General features: G+C 38.1%; 1 protein-coding gene across 1 annotated transcript; it reads right to left on the bottom strand.

Annotated features, from left to right (window-relative positions):
* Positions 1–6,103: 6,103 nt before the first annotated feature.
* On the bottom strand, positions 6,104–8,788 carry crkl (v-crk avian sarcoma virus CT10 oncogene homolog-like). The gene is made up of 4 exons (XM_038275166.1): positions 8,444–8,788; positions 8,201–8,270; positions 7,584–8,047; positions 6,104–6,608 (listed from the first exon to the last, which is right to left on the bottom strand). The coding sequence occupies exons 3-4, from the start codon at positions 7,892–7,894 to the stop codon at positions 6,119–6,121; spliced, it is 801 nt and encodes a 266-aa protein (XP_038131094.1). The 5' UTR covers positions 7,895–8,047; positions 8,201–8,270; positions 8,444–8,788; the 3' UTR covers positions 6,104–6,118.
* Positions 8,789–19,313: the final 10,525 nt, after the last annotated feature.

Genomic DNA, 19,313 nt, shown 5'->3' with positions numbered 1-19,313 from the left:
TCTAAGGGATTTTACTTCTAGAAGCCATGATATGTCCAGAACCAGATGCTGAGAACAGACCTCAACAGCAGAGAGAAAAAGTTAATTACCAGCCTGCCCTGTGTATCAGCACCAACCACAAGAAAACTGTACATGTACCACTTTAAGCAACAATTCATGACCCCTGCCACTATTTTAAACTAACCAAATCCATTAAACAGAGTTAATCTATTGCTAATGCTGGTATTGCAGCAAAATTCCAAATTGTGTTTGAGCTGTTTGAAAAAAGAAGCAGGTTATAGTTGACCTGCAACTTAAGCAACACTCAGAATATTACACAAAGAAATTCATGAATTAAAAACTAAAGGCAAATGCCAGGGCTAAAACAAACCAAACAAAATAGAACCAAATGACATAACATTGGCTGTACATTAAACATTTTGGAAAGCATCATTCCGGGTACTTTCTTTGCCAGTTGGAGGGAAACAAAGGCATCCCAGAGGAGCGGTGCAATGCAGTACAGTACAAATGTCTTCAGAAAACCTACAGTTGCCCTCTTACTTGCTGCACTTAAAGTGAACCAATACAGCAGTTATTTGTCTGGGATACTGCTCCAGGGTGCACATTGAGTTAAAGCCTTTACTGCCCAGTTTGAAAAGAAAACAGAGCAAAACAGCGGACAAAGAATTTATTGCAACCGTGCAGATGTGGCTCTTTGGATAACTCATTTATGCACATGAAACATATTTGACCATAGTGTTCACTACAAGAGATTTCAAGGAGTTCTTTTCTCTCTCTGGCGGAACGAAAAAAGGGGGCGGCGGGAAATAAATAATGATGAAAGCTGAACAGTAAAATAGTAAAACATTGGTATTGAATTGAACACATCCTAAACTTTACTAGCTGCATTGGCCAGTAGATTTAGCCACTGTGGTTTGTTGACCGCTTACAATATAGTTGATTAAGCAGCCCTTTTCTGTGAACCCATTTCCTAAGCATTATGCTTCACTATAAACAGACCTCTTAATAGATCAAAGGGTCCATTTGGTAAATGGCAGATAGCACAGCTCTGTAATATGTGTTTATTACTAAATGAGTATAGAACCAACAACAGCTTATTTTCTTTTAGGTTGATTGCAACACAAGCCAATGTGGAGTTTTACTAGCCAAGTGGTTTTGATTACCATATTTAACTAACAACACTACTAAACAAAGGCATCTTTAAAATTGGTCAATCTGATTAGAGGCCCCAGAGACACATCCCATTAATAAAAATATTAGGGCTAAAACAATTATCCAGATTATTGATGATCAATTCAACATTAGAATCGTCAACTAATTTAGAAATCAAATAATCCTAATCAGGAGTACAAAGAAATAGAGTAGCACAGTTTTAAGGTAAGCACATCTTGCCATCTGGTTGTTCAATTGATTATCCTCGGTCACAACCTTAACCAGTATCTAGATTTTTATATGTATATAAAAAAAATAGAGAGACAAAGTAAGTGCAGCAATAAATTTCTTATTTTTTTGGAGCTATACAAATGTGACTGTTAAATAGAACCTGCAGTATCAGAACTAGGGCAACGACTAACGATTGTTATGCAAATCAAATAATCTGTCGATTATTTTTTCAATTAATAGATTAATAATCAGATAGCTAAAGGTTCCTTACAGATGTTTATGAAATTAAACCAGGTGAAAGTAAAAATTTTCAAAATTAAAAACGTTCAGATTTTTTTTTTTTTTTTTTACAATTTTGATGTAATTGCTGCTCTAAGTTGGTTCCTCTGACAGCTAAAAGCATCTTTTAGAGTCTCTAAACTCCAGTTACTGATTAATCGATAGCTAAATTAGGCTACGTTCACACCGCAGCCTGAAGTGACCCAATTCCGATTTTTTTGCCCATATGTGACCTGTATCTGATCTTTTTATGACAGTCTGAACGACACAGATCGGATTTTTTCAAATGCGACCCAGGCCACTTGGATATGTGGTCCTGAATCCGATACGTATCTGATCTTTTCAAATGCGACCTGTGTCTGTACGGCCAGGTCGCATTCATCCGACCTACACGTCATTGATACTTGACAAATATTACTAAACGTTACTAATCTGCGTCCTACTAAGCGGAGGCGGGAAAAACTAACAACCATGGCGGAAGATAACACAGAGAGCAGTCAATGGAGAGAAAGTGAGGTTGCTGACTTAATTCATATTTAGAAAGCTCGATTCAGACCAAACTCGAAGGGTCTTACCGGAACCGGGGGAGGGTCTTTCTTTTTGATCTTCTTAAAAAGATTTCGTTCGTAATGTGCCTGCTCCTGTTGGAGAAGAACTTAAAGAACGCAATATACGCTGCGGTATTACGAGTCATGTTTACTTCCGCAAACACTGAGGACGCTTGCTACGTGTGACGTCATCGCGTCCTCGAGTGCGCATGCGGGACACTTTGGTTGGACGCATTCAGTTCACACAGTAGATCACATACAAGTCGCATATACTTGGAAGTGTGAACGGACACGCAAAAAAATCAGATTTCACAAAAAAATCGGAATTGAGCATTAAGGCCTGCAGTGTGAACGTAGCCTTAGTTTACGATTATTTCGATAATAAATTAATCACGATTAATCAGATAAACTGTTTCAGCCCTAATCAGAACTATCCAGGTCCAGTTCCTCTAACATTTTTAGGGTAAAAGATTTAAGCATACAGAGGCAGTCATTATTATCAAGGTATAACTATTTAGTTTCAAGGTTTATGGGCGCTAAACAACTTTAAATCTTGTTCATAATACAGTTCTTATTGCTCGGATGTCTAAGATGAAAGAAAAATAGTCGGAAGGAAATTTCTCTGCCCGTCTGAAGTATTGTCCCCCCCCCCTACCCGTTTCTGTACACTGCCAGCTGGCTGAAAGAAAATCACGCAAGTTTACTTTCGCATTAAACAAATATATATTTGTTATGCAGAAAAAGCCACAGAAACAGAAAAAATAAAAAAGGGACAGTGTGGAAACTAAATGAACACCAACCATCACCGTTAAAATACTAATTAGTGAGTCAAGATAATTATCCACCAACTAAAGAATTATTAAGTAGGTCAATAAACCGTATTATGTGCTACTGCAGGACAGACACTCTTACTCTGTTCCCACTAAAAATCAAGACTGATAAGTTGCAGGAAAGCTGGTGGATTGGTGTAACTTGCAGGTTCAGAAAACACAATTTTTACCTGACTGATCAAGGCCAGAAAAGCTAAAAGTTATAATATGTTAGAATATAGAAAAATAATGGATTTTTTTTTTTTTTTATAAATTCCTGATAAATTGCAGGGATGTAAAAATCTAAGCAACCAAATGGCATTAATAACATTATGACTAAACAAAACAATATGGCTAATATTTCAGAGAAGGATTAAGCATATCACTGAGTTAAATATACAGAATACCTAAACATTAGGGATGGGACGGTTTATGAAAACCGTCAGAACCGTTCGGTTCGACTGTCTCAGTTCGGTTCGCGTGTGTTTCGTTCGGTTCATGCGCTGCTCCTTTTTCTCATAGGCAAAGCGTTTACACTCCAGAGCAGATGGTGGCGGTACTGCGACCAAAGCCAACCACCAGTAGTAAACAAGAAGAAGAAAAAGCGAAGCAGCTTAGCCGGGTGTAGCAGGGAAAGAAATCAGTTGTTGTGGAGAATTGTGTCGGAATGGCGAGTGGGAAAGAACAGGAGTTGGAAGACGCGCCAGCAGCACTTTTTAGGTCTGCTGTATGGGACCGCTTTGCATTTAGAGTGACCTACGATGACGGCTGAAAGAAAGTTGTGGATAAAAGTGCAACAGTGTGCGAGCATTGTGCAACACGTTTTGTTTACGCCAACAGCAACATGAGCAACATGACCAACATGTCATGCTAACCCCGAAATTCCACATACTCCGTCAGCAACCCCCGCTTCGCCCCGCTGCGCTCCAGACCGGCTGCTCAAAGCAAAGCATACAGCCCCCACTGTGGCTTCGTCCGCTCCCCTCTGAGTCCCTTGGAGATGGTAGAGGGCATGCGCCAGATGATTAAATTCAAAGCAGCAAAACATACGGAAATGATCCAGGGTTTCCACGGATCATTTAAAATAATTACAATCCATTATTTTTTGGGGGATTTTTTCATTAATTCCATAAATATTTATGGGATTTCGGTGTAACAACATGTATCGAACCGAACCGAAAACCGTGACCAGGAACCGTGAATCGAACCGAACCGTGGATTTTGTGAATCGTTCCACCCCTACTACACATATTAACGAAAAAACAAAACCACAAGCCAATACAGTGAGATGCCTTCTAGAAACAATGCAGCATTCATTCAAGCTGGACTGACAGTGCGAAAAAAACACACAATTTCATTCATAAACATTGGCAGAAAATCAAGAGGTTTCTTTCATACAGGAAGAATGAGGGAAATTAACACATGAATGCTTCATCAGGTATCTAAATTTAACAAAGATTGCATCCAAGTCAACCATCTCATTGGTAAAGCGATTAAAAGTTTGCTACAAAGGCACAGGAAAACCTCTTGACACGAGGTCCTGTTTATTTATACAGGATCTTCCTCCACTTTTAATCTGGAAGCATGATAGGGGAACATTTTGAAAAGGCTTGTCTAAACGTTTTAAAATATGATCCCATTTGGCTAAAAGCGAGCACTTGTTAAAGCTAAGAAATAACAGAAATAGCTTTTCTGTAATTAACAGTTTTTCTAGCTTCTAAAAAAATATATGTAGTATGTAAGTCTACTATAACTTAAAGACTAAATTTAACAAAATAAAGAACCTTAATAACTGCAAGACTTGTTTAAAACTAAACCCCAAATCCTCTACATTGTAAAACTTCATGGATTAAAAATGACATTTGTGTGTAGCACTACAAATATTATTGAGACAACCAGTAAAAACTGAAAATTGAGTTCACACTGCAGTTATAATATATTCTCCATCCTCAATAGTAATTATTAGATGAGGCAACAAACTACCTAAATTAAGAGCGTTAATAATATGCTACTACAAGATTATTACACTGAACAGTCATACTAAATGAACTGCAGACTTCACTGTGTCTTTTTTAAAGGCAGATACATCTACAAAGATTAAATGGTAATGGGGCAGATTGCAAAGGCATCATAAGCGTATAAACAGAAAAACAATACACAAAACAAGCTACAAATGACTTCTTTCTGAGGAGAGAAATCTAACCTTTGACATATTAAAGAGTCACAGGAACTAAGTGCATCTTTGCTCCGAACTCTAACTACAACAGTTGATTTCCTCTTGAATGCTGACAAACTCTGACGTCACTGAATAACAGCAGAGTTAGCTTGAAAATAACTCAAGTTCTCATCTCTCGCCTGGGGAAATCACCACAGCTCAGCCTGCTAAGTCTGTCGGAGCCCCGCTTTAGCTCTCCAGCGCACACTGAGCGTCGCAAGTTTCAACATGCTATCATAAAAGAACAATCCAAGAGCACTCCACTTAGAAATACACTGCAGTCAGATCTGCAGCCTCTTCAGCATCAATTAATAACAAACAGCCATGAATCATTTTGGATTCAGCATTAAAAAAATACTAGTCATCCCGCTAAACATAAAATGCATTCAACAACAAGCAAGAACCCTAGAATTAAAAAACAACCATCCATCCATTTTCCGTCACTCATATCTCTGCTGGGGTTTTGACAGGTGCTGGTCAAAGACAACCAATGGTAGCAAAATAAACATTAATACAGGGTGAACCACAACTACAGAAAACTGTAAAACTTAACTATAAAGAACTGATCAACATTAAGTAAAAGTCAGATCTTTTTTGATGTGACCAAACACACTAACTATGATGGTAACCAACACCCAAGCACCGGAAAAAAATGACTAGAGATCAAGTGGGACAGTTTTACACCTTCAGCCCACAGAACTACGCCTGTGAGTCTTGTGTTAGTAGTAGTGTTCAACCCTCCTCTTTGTGTGCAACATGGCTTCTATAATTTATAAGAATTGGGGAGCTCTCTCTAAAAGACAAGACAAAAAAAAAACACCTATTGAACCTACAAACAACATTTTAATAAAGGAGCCATATAGACATTTAGTTTTTAAAGCAACCTATAATTTTAGAGAGAACTGATGGATGACATACTGTACCTCTAGAGCCAGAGCTGTTTTGTCATAAGCACAAGGCACTCGTTTCTGGATAGCCTTTGCAATGACCGGGCCATTCTGCACTGAGGGTAAGGGGGAGATAACTGCTCCAGGTGTGCCAGGGGGCGTCTGGGGCTGAGCGTAGGCGTGGGCCGGCTCTGGGATCCCATAGCTGTTGGAATTGCGAGATCCATGGATAGGATGGCCAGGATGGGGAGAGGGTCGCACCACTTTCTCTACATAAGGGACAGGGATCATCCCAACGCGTCCCTCTCTGTTTTTGGCACTCCACCACTGTTCCTCTGGCTTCTCAAGGATGATAAGAACCTCCCCCTTCTTGAACGGGAGGTCCTCGGCGTCGCTTCCCGTGAAGTCGTATAATGTTCTCACATACTCCTGGTTCTCTTCGGGACCGACCATTGTCTGGATGGGTCCAGTGATCGTGCTTGGATACCTTGGGAAGACAGAAAAATTGCTTTTATTTAGCCATCAGATCACATAAAAGACATATTAGAGTAGTCTTAAAGCAAAGCAACATGAAGTAAAAAAAAAAAAAAAGAAAACAGACTGAATAAAAGGCTACTTTACACATAACTAGCTTTATATACACACACACAAACAAACAAAACATCCAATGTGCTGTTATCCACTATCAGCTGTGAAAGACCTGCACTACATTTTTTGCCTTATTTACAAGACCAATCAGCTGTTTTGAGGCCTATCCAAAATCCAAAGGTTTTTGTAGCTTCGTGGAGAAAGGATCAACCCAGAACTGTCCTTCTGGAAAAACTTACTGCTCACTGCCAGGAGCCTGGTTACTACCTAGAGAACATACTAAGAAATTATTAATAGTTTGAACACCATACTCTAAATTGGCAAACAAGGGTTTACTCTATAAGTTTTCTAGGTGTATCTATGACTGAACTGCTATTTCTTACCCAGATATTCCTTCATACACGTCATATTGGTAAAAAAATAAAAAATAATTTAATTGGCTGCTAAGTTTATTCCTCCATTGATCCCAAGATAATAGCTTTGCAGCAATAGCTTGCCATTCTTCCCTTGCAAAAACTAGCTGAAGGATTCATGTGTAAATATTTCCAAACCTTTTATGTTTCTCCTCAATGCTAACAAACCATAGCCATTTGAAGTCACCTGCATTTGAATTACTTGTCTCCCCACTGTTTCTTTCACAATTACTTCCATGGAAACAACAAAGCATTAGTTAAATAAACTAAAATACATCAGTACTCAAATCAGTCTTCTGGAAAATGTTTCTATCAAAGGCGTCTTTGTAGAGCAGAAAGCTTCAAATAGTAAAATGAATATGTCAAATGCAAATCGTGCAAAAAAAAAAAATGTCCAAACTGAGTTTAGTGGTTATAAAACTCTGGTTAATAGTAAAGCTGGTGTTGCTTGAATTCCTTACCTGGGGGCAGGCTCTATTAGCGTAGTTGTATCCAGATAGTGGATTTTGTAGAACTCCAGAAGAGCAGGGAGGTTATCAAACTCCTGATCGCCTATCTTAAATTTTTTGCTGGGCAAAGAGTTAATGATATAGTGAGACACTTTGGAGTTTTCAGACACAGACAGGACATAGTCCCCGGGGCAGGTAGAGGAGTCTCGAACCAGAAACATCCCATGCCTCTGTCCCTGTAACCTGTTCTGTGCCTCCTGTCGAGAAACCGGTCCAAAATACCAGGAGGACCGATCACAAGAGTCGAACCGAGCCGTTGACATGTCTGTTTCCCCACCAAAAAATAAATTATATAAATATAAATAAAAGAAAGCTCAGCGTTGATCCAAAGTAGAGGATTCAATAGGTTCAGGGCAGGGCATTCGTCGCCCCTGTACGTTTTCCAGTGATTTCTGTAGAAACGCAGCTTCGTCGACCTACTTAAAACAAAATTGACAATGAGGATTTTTCCTTTTAATAAATAAACGGCCTGTTATTTTTAAGGACGCGCTGGGACTAACTTGGTCCAACTTTGGAGCATATTGGCCCAGTTTTAAGCGTCTGAGAATGGAGAAAAATCATTAACTTACGAAACAAAAAACACCGAGAAGGGCCCGAAAGCAAGAAATGATCGATTAAGCTTCCTCCTTTTCGTTCCGCCTTCCGAGAAAAAAAAAACACAAGGCTTCAAATAATTATCTCCTCCAGTCAGGGTCAGTTAACATAAAAAAGAGGAAAGGGTGGCCTAGTTTCTTTTCATAGAGAACTCCTCATTTCTGTCAACTAAAAACGGCTAAAATTAGCCGCAGGGGAGGGGAAACAAAGATAGTTACTTCAAATCCTCTCGGTTTAACGGTAAGGCAGGTCGGTGAGTTCCCTCTCTCGGGTTCGAGCAGACTTCATAGGCAGCGCAGGAAAAAATGGCGGCCCGCAACACGTCTTCACACAAAAAGTGACTTGAGAACAGCCGTTTATCCGCCGCTGGTGCATCTCAGGGGCTGCATTCCCTTACCGCTGGCGCACTATCCTGACCTGACCGATATTTTGTCATCAACTTGCCGTTATTTTTGATTTTGTCCTCCGCTCGCTCAGGAAACCAGAAGTGCGAGGGTTGGAGAGAAAAATGGCGACAGGAGGGCTGGTCCCGCTTTCTAGCAGGACGTCACTCAACGAGTGAAGGGGGAGATGGGCGGGGGACGAGATGAGGAAAAAGAGGGTGGGCAGCTGGCTGACGGCGCATTGGTGGGGGTGGGGAGGGGGTCCGCTTGGTGTTGCTCATGCTAACACAAATCTGCAACTTTTCTAATTCAGCGGTAATTATCACCACAAACACCGAATGTAAAAAATATAAACCGGTGTCTAATAGTTACGGAAGAGGATTGGGGTGGAGCTAGATGGGGGACCGGGGGGGCCATGCCCCCCCTTAGCCAATCATTGGCCACCTCTACTATTTATTTCTCTCTAATACAGATGGGTGCAACAGTAGGCTACTCTCAAGTGGAATATTCAAAACATTTAAATTTTTCATATATCAAAAATGACATGAAAACAAAAACAATGTGGTTTATTATGCACATCAATATACTAACATTAAAGATGATAAGCAGAGAATTCAAGCAGAAATAGATTTTGTGTTTTATGGCGTGAAGAGAAAATGAAGTATTTCTGCAAGTCATCTAGGAGTCTTCAGTGAAATCATTAGTAAATAACTATTTTAATAAAAACTATTTAAATAATTAATTTATGTAGATAATTCTTGTGAATATCAATTTTATGCAGAATGATTACTGAAAACCCAAAATTCTAACTTGAAAGAATTTTATCCACTATACCTTTTATTTAGAAAGGTATAGCCTTTGCTAACAAATAACCCTATTTGTTAACAAAGGCTGTGGGAAAGTATGATTTTTCTTTATTTAGAAAATATGGATGTTTTGCTCGTTAATTTTCCTGTTGGAACAGCGTTGACCCTGTAAAAGTTAACTGAATTTTACATTTTATTTCACTATAATATGAGAAAAAAGTCAGAATTCTTACTTTAATCTCAGAATTCTGAATTTTTTCTCAGAATTTTGACTTTTTTTTCACAGAAGTCTGACTTTAATCTCAGAATTTTGGATCTTAATGTAGATGGTTACCATGAAGGAAGACATTTGGGAGCACTCAGCTTCACAGACAAAGATGTTATTTATTTGGGAGGGCCAGTGACACATTGGTGGAAAATTACGGAATAAGGCGACTTTTCACGTGATATTATTTAACATAAAGATGCTATTTAATTAATGGAAGGGCAGAAGGTGATTAAAACAAGAGAGCTAGTTTACTCTTTAAAACAGACCTGGCATTGTGAGAAAAAAGTAAGAATTCTGAGAATAAGGTCAGAATTCTGAGATTAAAGCCAGAATTCGGAGAATAAAGTCAGAATTTTGAGTAAAAAGTAAGAATTAATTTTTATTCTTATATTATACTGAAATAAAATAAAAAAATCAAAATTTTTTTCCAGTGGCCTTAATCCTCTTCCGTAAATAGTAGTTCATTTTGTCTCCATTTATTTTTAATTTTAAACCAGTGCTATATACCAATGTGTACATATAAATAAGCAGTAGAACCAAATGCAATAAAAGAATATAAACAATGTTATCTTAGAGATAAAAGAAAGGCCCTGTCTATCTGAGGCTTTAAAGACAATCATATATATGGCCTATTATAAAATCATCTCTCAGATATTTTGTTTAGCTTTAGTTAAGAGCCCATCTGTCATGTTTTGGATTAGCTGAAGTTTACAAAAGGACTGTTTTCATGTTCCTACAATACCTGGAAATAAAGGTATGAATCACTTTTTTAAGTCAGGTTGTGACAGGAGGGATATAATTTTGGAGGTGATCCTAATTTCTACTTTAGAGACGTTGTGTCATTTAAATATTTGCCATGAAGGAAATTATATCTGATAACTAAAACATCACCTGAGGGCACAGATTATTCGCCATGTAAATTTGAAGAGGAATTTGAAATAGAAGGAAAATGAATAGAAAAACCAGCATAAGTGATACATTCTAAGATAATTTTAAGACTTTTAGAGTCAAGAGTGTGACCTAAATTATGAGCCGGCCCAGCAACATGATATAAGAGGTCAAAGGTGTTAGGATCCTCATGCTTGCCCTCCAGAGGGCGCCGAGGATCCTCTTCTGCTCTGTGTTTTTCCCTTAGGGTTGAGTTACTGTGGGGATCTGGAGACTACCCTCTGTCTCCAGCAGAGTGCGCCGTGGGTCTTCTGGAGCTGGAACCTTCCTGCACACATGTTGCTAATCCTCTCATCAGAAGACCTCTCCTATATAAGCTGACTTCAGACCTTGATTCCACGCCACAGTGTTGATCTTAGTTGGTTAGCTTCCTGAGCCTCTGTTACTGAAGAATCTTTGTTATCTCTAGTGTGAGATCAGATTCTAACTCTTCCTTGTCTCTGCCTCACAGGAATCCTGTCTCCTCGTGAAGCTCTGGATGAGCTTAACCTCCTGTCACCTCGTGAAGCTCAGGAAGAGCACCCTCACTGGAAACCAGTCTCAAGCCTGAAGCTCTTGGAAAGCCTAACCTGCTAATCTGCCCTGGTGAACTAACCCGAAGATTCCTACGTGGTAGAAACCTGACGACTTCTCTGAGGAGTTTCCCTGGAGGTTCCCATGTGGATTTTCCCCTGTAGTTCCCTGCGGTGAGCTGGAAGCTCAGCCTGAGAAATCCTTCTTGTTTTCCCCTGTTGTTCCCTGCAGTGAGCTGGAAGCTCAAACTCAGGACTGCCAGGCTAAGCCTAGCTTGATGCTTAGCCTCACTTGAACTCAGCTACAATCCATCTCCCCTTTCCCTGCACAGACCCCAGTGAACCAGCCCCCTGCCTGAACTGTTCCCTTTCCATGACTCATGTTTGTGCCACAATAAACTCTTTTGGACTATTTACCCAGTGTCTCTGTGTGTGTTCTGCATCTTGGGCTAGCTCTTATACCCATCATGACAAAAGGTTTATTGCAAACGAAGAGCTGACAGCAGTTTTTTTTTTTTTTTTTTTTTCTAAAGAGGATAGGACAATAAGATCTTATGTTTTGGCAGCAATTCTTTGTTACATTATGGCAAGATGGGAGGGAAAGTAATCATTCCCACTATGATGAACTGGATGCTGCACAATTTATAGCACTGTTGCTCTCTGAATTGGTATTAGGTGTGTTTTTATGTTTTTCCTTGCAATTGACTGGTGATTTGTCCAGGATTTACATTGCCTCTTGCCCATAGATTGCTGCAGATAGCCACCAGCCCCAATAGCCCTGACAGATGAGAAGCAGAAGGTGGATGGATGATGAACTGCATGGATTATAGAGTTCATGGGATTAATATTTTAAGGTCTAACTTTGTCTATAATGCTAAAAGTGCTGGGATTGGTTTTATTTGTAGTAAATGTGAGTCACATCAGCATAGCCATAAGACCGATATGACATTTTCGTTAAATGAAGCATAGATGGAAGACATTGAGAGAGGATCAAGGACAGCGAAAATTGGTACAACTTTAATCATTGCACATGTAAAAAAGGATTTATTTATATACATTTTCCATCACGCTTATCCCAGATGGGGTCGCAGGGGGCAGGCTCGGACTGGTAATCTGTGGGCCGGCCACAACACTTACTCTCAGCCGAAGCACCTACTGTACCTACCTGTGACAGTAAATAACTCAAGGAGCTCAAGAAGTAATACAACGTTAACTACCTAAATGATGCATGTAGAATATATAGCCCTTCCTTGTCACACACATTGCTGTGACAGTTGACATATGGTGTAATTTTCTATTTGTTCAAACTGTAAAATCCTTGCAACAAACTAAATTATAATTAAACTAAAATGCTTTCTTTAAACCAAACTACGATGTTCCTGTTATATTTGATGAATTTATGTTTGAATATTTTGCAAAAATATGTTGCGGTGCATGATGGGGTTTTGCATATAATTATAATTTAACCAACTTAAACTAACATAGGCTAATTTATAATCAAATATGCAAAGCCGTACTTCAGTATGTGGTATAGAAAAAAAAACACATATACTAACAATGACCCTCCATAATAGTCACTTTATGAAATTGTCCACCCAACAGTTAAAAAAAATACCAAACCAGGTAAATTAGAAGGAAGGAGTTGTTTTTTTTTTCTTCTGTGTCTATCATCTAAAGCATTCTGGTCTTATGTTACAGTTATCAGGAATCATAAGATTTCAAAATTTAATTGGCTCTTAGTCTAAGATGGTCCTTTTATTTTCAAATATACTTTCATACTTTCTTTTTTTATGATTTTAAAATAGTCTTCTATATCAAGAGAATAAAGACAAAACAAAAAAATATAGAAAATATGCTGTGAAATTCTCCTAAAATGCATTCATTTAAATTTTCTGTTTTTCTGAAATTTCTATCCAGTTAAACTTATTCTCCTATACATATTTTATTTTCTAATGTCTATTTTGGATTCTTTCCTCATTTAAGGTCTGTCTTGTACATGGCCAACATTTTCGTTTAAATTTAACTAGTTTATTGGGAAAATAAGTTAAAGAAAATGTGAGTTCCAATGCTTGTGCTGTCTTCAGGTATAATTATCAAAATAATTTATATTTTACTGCATGACTGTGAATAAAAAAGTATTTGCTGTTGTATTAATTCTTTTTATTTTAGCAGTAACATTACAAAAACAGGGACTTTCAGTTTTGCAGACTTGTGATCTGCACACTTGAACCCATGCACTTCCTCCATGTGCACACTTCATAGAGGGGGTTTAGTTTGAGTACTGGGACTGGGCCAAAGAAACCTGAGAAGAGCAGGGAGTGCCAAAGTGCCAAAAAGGGAGATTACTGAGTGTGGGCTAACATAGTGATTTTAAAAGAAATCTAATGTGTGGATGTGGGGGAGATGAGACCTTCTGGCAACCTCTGGCACAATTGCAAAACAAAATTAATTTAACTCTAATTATACAACAAAGCAAAAGAAAACTAAGCAGATCAGAAATTACAAAAACAGAATAACAAAAAAAATAATAATAATTTTCCTCTATGATATGCAGTCTTCCCTAAATAATGCCAGGATTATTCTTTCCTATAACTAAGACGACCCAGAGCTGCATTCACAGCATGATTAGGAAACGTGTGGATAATAGCTGCTGATAATATACACTCACCGGCCACTTTATTAGGTACACCTGTCCAACTGCTCGTTAACACTTAATTTCTAAGCAGCCAATCACATGGCGGCAACTCAGTGCATTTAGGCATGTAGACATGGTCAAGACAATCTCCTGCAGTTCAAACCGAGCATCAGTATGGGGAAGAAAGGTGATTTGAGTGACTTTGTACGTGGCATGATTGTTGGTGCCAGAAGGGCTGGTCTGAGTATTTCAGAAACTGCTGATCTACTGGGATTTTCACGCACAACCATCTCTAGGGTTTACAGAGAATGGTCCGAAAAAGAAAAAACATCCAGTGAGCGGCAGTTCTGTGGGCGGAAATGCCTTGTTGATGCCAGAGGTCAGAGGAGAATGGCCAGACTGGTTCGAGGTGATAGAAGGGCAACAGTGACTCAAATAACCACCCGTTACAACCGAGGTGGGCAGAAGAGCATCTCTGAACGCACCGTACGCCGAACTTTGAGGCAGATGGGCTACAGCAGCAGAAGACCACACCGGGTGCCACTCCTTTCAGCTAAGAACAGGAAACTGAGGCAACAATTTGGACAAGCTCATCGAAATTGGACAATAGAAGATTGGAAAAACGTAGCCTGGTCTGATGAGTCTCGATTTCTGCTGCGACATTCGGATGGTAGGGTCAGAATTTGGCGTCTACAACATGAAAGCATGGATCCATCCTGCCTTGTATCAACGGTTCAGGCTGGTGGTGGTGGTGTCATGGTGTGGGGAATATTTTCTTGGCACTCTTTGGGCCCCTTGGTACCAATTGAGCATCGTTGCAACGCCACAGCCTACCTGAGTATTGTTGCTGACCATGTCCATCCCTTTATGACCACAATGTACCCAACTTCTGATGGCTACTTTCAGCAGGATAATGCGCCATGTCATAAAGCTGGAATCATCTCAGACTGGGTTCTTGAACATGACAATGAGTTCACTGTACTCAAATGGCCTCCACAGTCACCAGATCTCAATCCAATAAAGCATCTTTGGGATGTGGTGGAACGGGAGATTCGCATCATGGATGTGCAGCCGACAAATCTGCGGCAACTGTGTGATGCCATCATGTCAATATGGACCAACCTCCCTGAGGAATGCTTCCAGCACCTTGTTGAATCTATGCCACCAAGAATTGAGGCAGTTCTGAAGGCAAAAGGGGGTCCAACCCGTTACTAGCATGGGGTACCTAATAAAGTGGCCGGTGAGTGTAGTTCCATATGTATTAAATGGTGACAATATTTGACCACTCTTTGAGTGTACAGTAGGATATCTCAGTATCTATTTTACACCACCAGCAAGACATTTTACATAATTCCTTATTTTCATTTCCTGTTGCTCTTCAACTTCCTCTTCCATTTAATCTCATAATGTGAATTCTCTGGCACAAAGCTATGACATATTGATTTGGAGCCTCTTTGCATTGTGGTGAAACAGGAAGAGTCTATTTAGATTTGCAGGGCAGTGCCATGGAGGAGAAAAAAAAAGTCTGGAAAAAAAAACGCAGAATGGATTACCGGTAAATGATACATCGGACAGATTTGCTTGATGTGGCTAGGTATTTATTGAGCACTAAAGCTGCTGCTGCTCATTGATAAAGTCGAAGTAGTTTTCAGTTGCCATGAGGCTAAAATGGGCACAGAGCGGCTCCCACCCCTGCAACACTGTCTGAATGTTAATAGATTTGTACCCACTTGGTTTTCACTGCTTATGTCTGCCAATTCCCACGTTTTAACAACGAAGCAGCAAGGCAGCACATTTGTAGGGATGTCTTAGTTTTCAGAAATACACTTTTGAATTAGACTAAATTAATTTCTAGTTTCAATATGTTTAATTGTACTTTAATTCATTTTAAGCAACGTATTACAAAGCTGTGAAAATGCTTATTAATGTGCTTTAAAAAAAAAAGATAAAACCCGCAAATTATCCTGGACAAACCTGAAGGAAAAATTTAGCTGTTTTCAAAAAATATTTAGATAACTAAGGAAGTGAAGGTATTTCATTTTTCTTTTCAAAAACACCCCCATCTGGTGGACGACTTTCAGAAAAGACCTGTTTCCATTTACTTAAACACAGGTTGTCTATGCATGTTTTATTTCCTAGACTCAAATCTGTGTATTAAAAAGTCTTTTGGTGATTGATACAATTGATTATAAAAATTAGCTGGTCCGTGACAAGTTATTTATACTAACAGAGCTGTAGGTTTATCATGGCAATGATTACATCTACCCAAGAATAAGAGGAAGAAAGACCTGACACTAAGACGTAATGTGACTAGACAATTTCAACACATAAATATGCTTTGATCAACATGCCTGTGTCATTTTTTCACTCCGTTTTTTTTTTTTCTGAAGAGGTTTCAGCAGAAAAGATTTCTTAAGAAAAAAAAGCGAGCGATAATCAATATCAACCTCAATCTCTGACTGGTTTCCCTATCTCTGCCTACGAGAAGAAGAGCATCTTACAGCATGATGCCGCCACTGCCTTGTCTCGTCATGGGTAGAGTGTGTTCAGGTTGACGTGCAGTGATGGCTTTCTATCACACATATTCCTTTGCATGTTAACCACAATATTGTGATCTATGTGCCAAAAAATTCTTGAAGGGAAACCTTAAAATATTAGTTTTCAGGGCTTGTGTAACTATGCATTAAGGCCAAGTATATGTGGTTTTCTTTATTCATCTGTCAGATGATGGACTGAGCAGTGCTCCATGTTCAAAGTATTAGGCTTATCATTTTAGAGCCTAACACTGTCTCTCTTTGGTCTTTCTGATGGTGCTGCATTGATAGAGCTATCTACGTTTGGCACCATTAGATTGTCTGCATGTTTTGAGCGATGGCAATAGCCAGATATTCTCCTAAAAAAAAAAATCTAAAATGAACATATCACTTATCAGCTGAAGAATAAAGCTGGAAAAGACTTTAGAGTAACACCGAGTAGAAAGTAAGGGATGTGTAGAATATGTGCACAAACTGATGGGTGATTATGCATGGTAATTTGGCATTATAATTACAATAGGTAAATAAAGTCAGTTATCATATCATGCTGCTGTGAAATGTCTAGAATGTTTCTTAAAGAAGTGAAGCCATTTTTGTGTCACTGAATAAAGGAACGCTTTTTATAGCTGCAGAAGTTGTATTATAATGAATAGCAAAACAGTGTTCACACTTTGTTGTGCTTATCATAAATAATGCTGGTGAAGAAGAAATGAAAATGATCATTAAAACACTGGATGAATTACAAAAGTTTCTATCAGCGTATCTTCAAAAATCTTTGATCTGATTAAACTTAAGATTTCTACTGAAATCTACAATTCACAAGCTTTATATAAACTAAGGGGGGGAGAAATGTAAATTGCATATGTATTAGTTGTTGTTTTATTTCTCGTCTTCTCTTAGTAAAAAGAGCATTTCTTGCAACAAAAAAACAAGTTAGGTAAAAAAGTAAAAATCAGGCTGGTTGTATCACGTCACTGTTTTTGCCGGAATTGCTCCTCCTTGATGACCATGTGCTGACAGTAGAAATTCATTTGAAATGTGTTATTGACTCTGCAGCAATTCTTCATTTTCTGCATGCATACAGTGAAAGGGGAGAGGAGAAACTTCCTTTTAACAGGAAGAAACCTCCAGCAAAAGTGTAGCATTCTGCAAAGAGTTTAAGACGACAGAAGGAACATAAAAGCACTGATCCATAAAATGGTTCAATGTTACAAAAAATGTAAAGGCGAACCAGCTCCATATGTGGCTCTATCTAGGAAAGAAACTGTTGAACAGATGAGCTATTAGTCTGTTTTCATGTCTAAATGGCTGAAAGAGTGCAGATCTATCCAATCTATCTCTAGTTTACAGCAGAGGTAGGTTATATTTCCAATAATTCCCAGGATTAGTTTAAAGGTTGTTTTATTTGTGGTCTCTTGTAGACTATTGCAAAGAATCTAATTCCTTTTTGTAATTATCCTTGTTGCAACACAATTATACAAGCTGGTTTAGTAAGGCTATCTGCTCTGGCAGTCAGTTATCGGTCGACTATTTCAAAGTCATGTCGCTTGTATTATTTCATCAAGCTGTTTAGGAGTCTCAAACAGAGGACTAGCACAAGGGACAGGGTGGGACAGGGTGCATGCTTTATAAAACCAGAGAAAACACTCCCTGGATTTTTAGTAAAAGGGCTTGAAACTTTTTGTACATTTCAAAACAAAGCTTTTTAAAACCATGGTATATTTTTTATATGTGCAATCAGCTCGCACATATAAAAAAACATTAATGTTCAGAAATGTAACTAACTGAGTAACTAGCTCTATACCGTCATACTATAACACAATTTCATGTAGTGAAAAAATTAAAAAATTCTTTCTTTTCATTAGCAGTGTTTAGAATGTAAAAACTGAAAACTCCTTTGATTCAGCTTCATCTAACTTTAATGGAAAACGGGGATGTTAAAAAACTTAATACATTTTTTTATTTTTATTTAACCTTTATTTAACCAGGAAGTCCCTTGAGATTGAAATCTCTTTTTCGAGGGAGACCTGGCCAAGACGGCACACCAGTTAAAATACAAACAGAAATACAACATAGACAAAATCTCACATAGAGGAAAAGACAGGTCACATGGAACAAAAACTCTTTTTTTAAGTAAAAAAGAGGTTTTTACATATAAATGGTCACTTAACCAAAATAATTAAATTATGTTTTAATATAGTTAGTCTGTCAAACTAAAAATCTGAAACCTTTAAGGAGAAAATATTTTTCACTATGCCCATATTTCATGGATTTTTTTTCTATTGGTATGATGTAGTATTCTAAGTTTAAATGTTTCATATTTATTGAAATATAAATATGAAGAGATACTGATATAAATGTGTTTTTCATTGATAGTGTGACACATTTAATATGACTATACATTCAAATCAATAAAACATCACAAAAATATTTGACCAATATCATCTTCAAACTAAACTCACGCTTTATGATTAAACAGCTTTGCTGTCTCCAATCCTCCTCGATAATCAATTTTTATATGCAATATAGGCCAAATCGAAATTTGTGTTTTAGGTCACATGTCAGCAGATGTATTTTTATGCATTTGCAATCAGCCTAGTATAAATTTAAACATGTTAAGTGATGCAAATATTCACTGACTGGCTGAACGCTCCCACACCAAACTTAAGAGTTGTGATTTCTTCTTTTTTTAAATGCTGTCCTATTTTATAACATGTTTTGCCAGCTAAATAATTCCATTCAAAGTCCATATGACCTCAAGCTTTACTCCATTGAAGTCAATATTGTGTGTGTGAGGCTACAGCGATTAGATGTTAGGGTAGGATTGGGTCACAGACCTATTTACCAGCTTACACACTGAACATGTTATAGCTTGGAAAGAACTGCTGTATTACTTTACTGTGATGATTTACTTAAAAAAAAAAAGAGAGAGACATCATTTAGTAATGACACAACATTTACAAATTTATAATTTTCATTCTATCTATAACAGCTTATTATAA

This window comes from Cyprinodon tularosa, unplaced genomic scaffold (genome assembly GCF_016077235.1).
Source record: "Cyprinodon tularosa strain WSP-4 unplaced genomic scaffold, ASM1607723v1 ctg946, whole genome shotgun sequence".
Taxonomy (NCBI): Eukaryota; Metazoa; Chordata; class Actinopteri; order Cyprinodontiformes; family Cyprinodontidae; genus Cyprinodon; species Cyprinodon tularosa.
The sequence above is the reverse complement of the archived record's forward strand: the minus strand, read 5'-3'. Positions and strand labels throughout refer to the sequence as shown.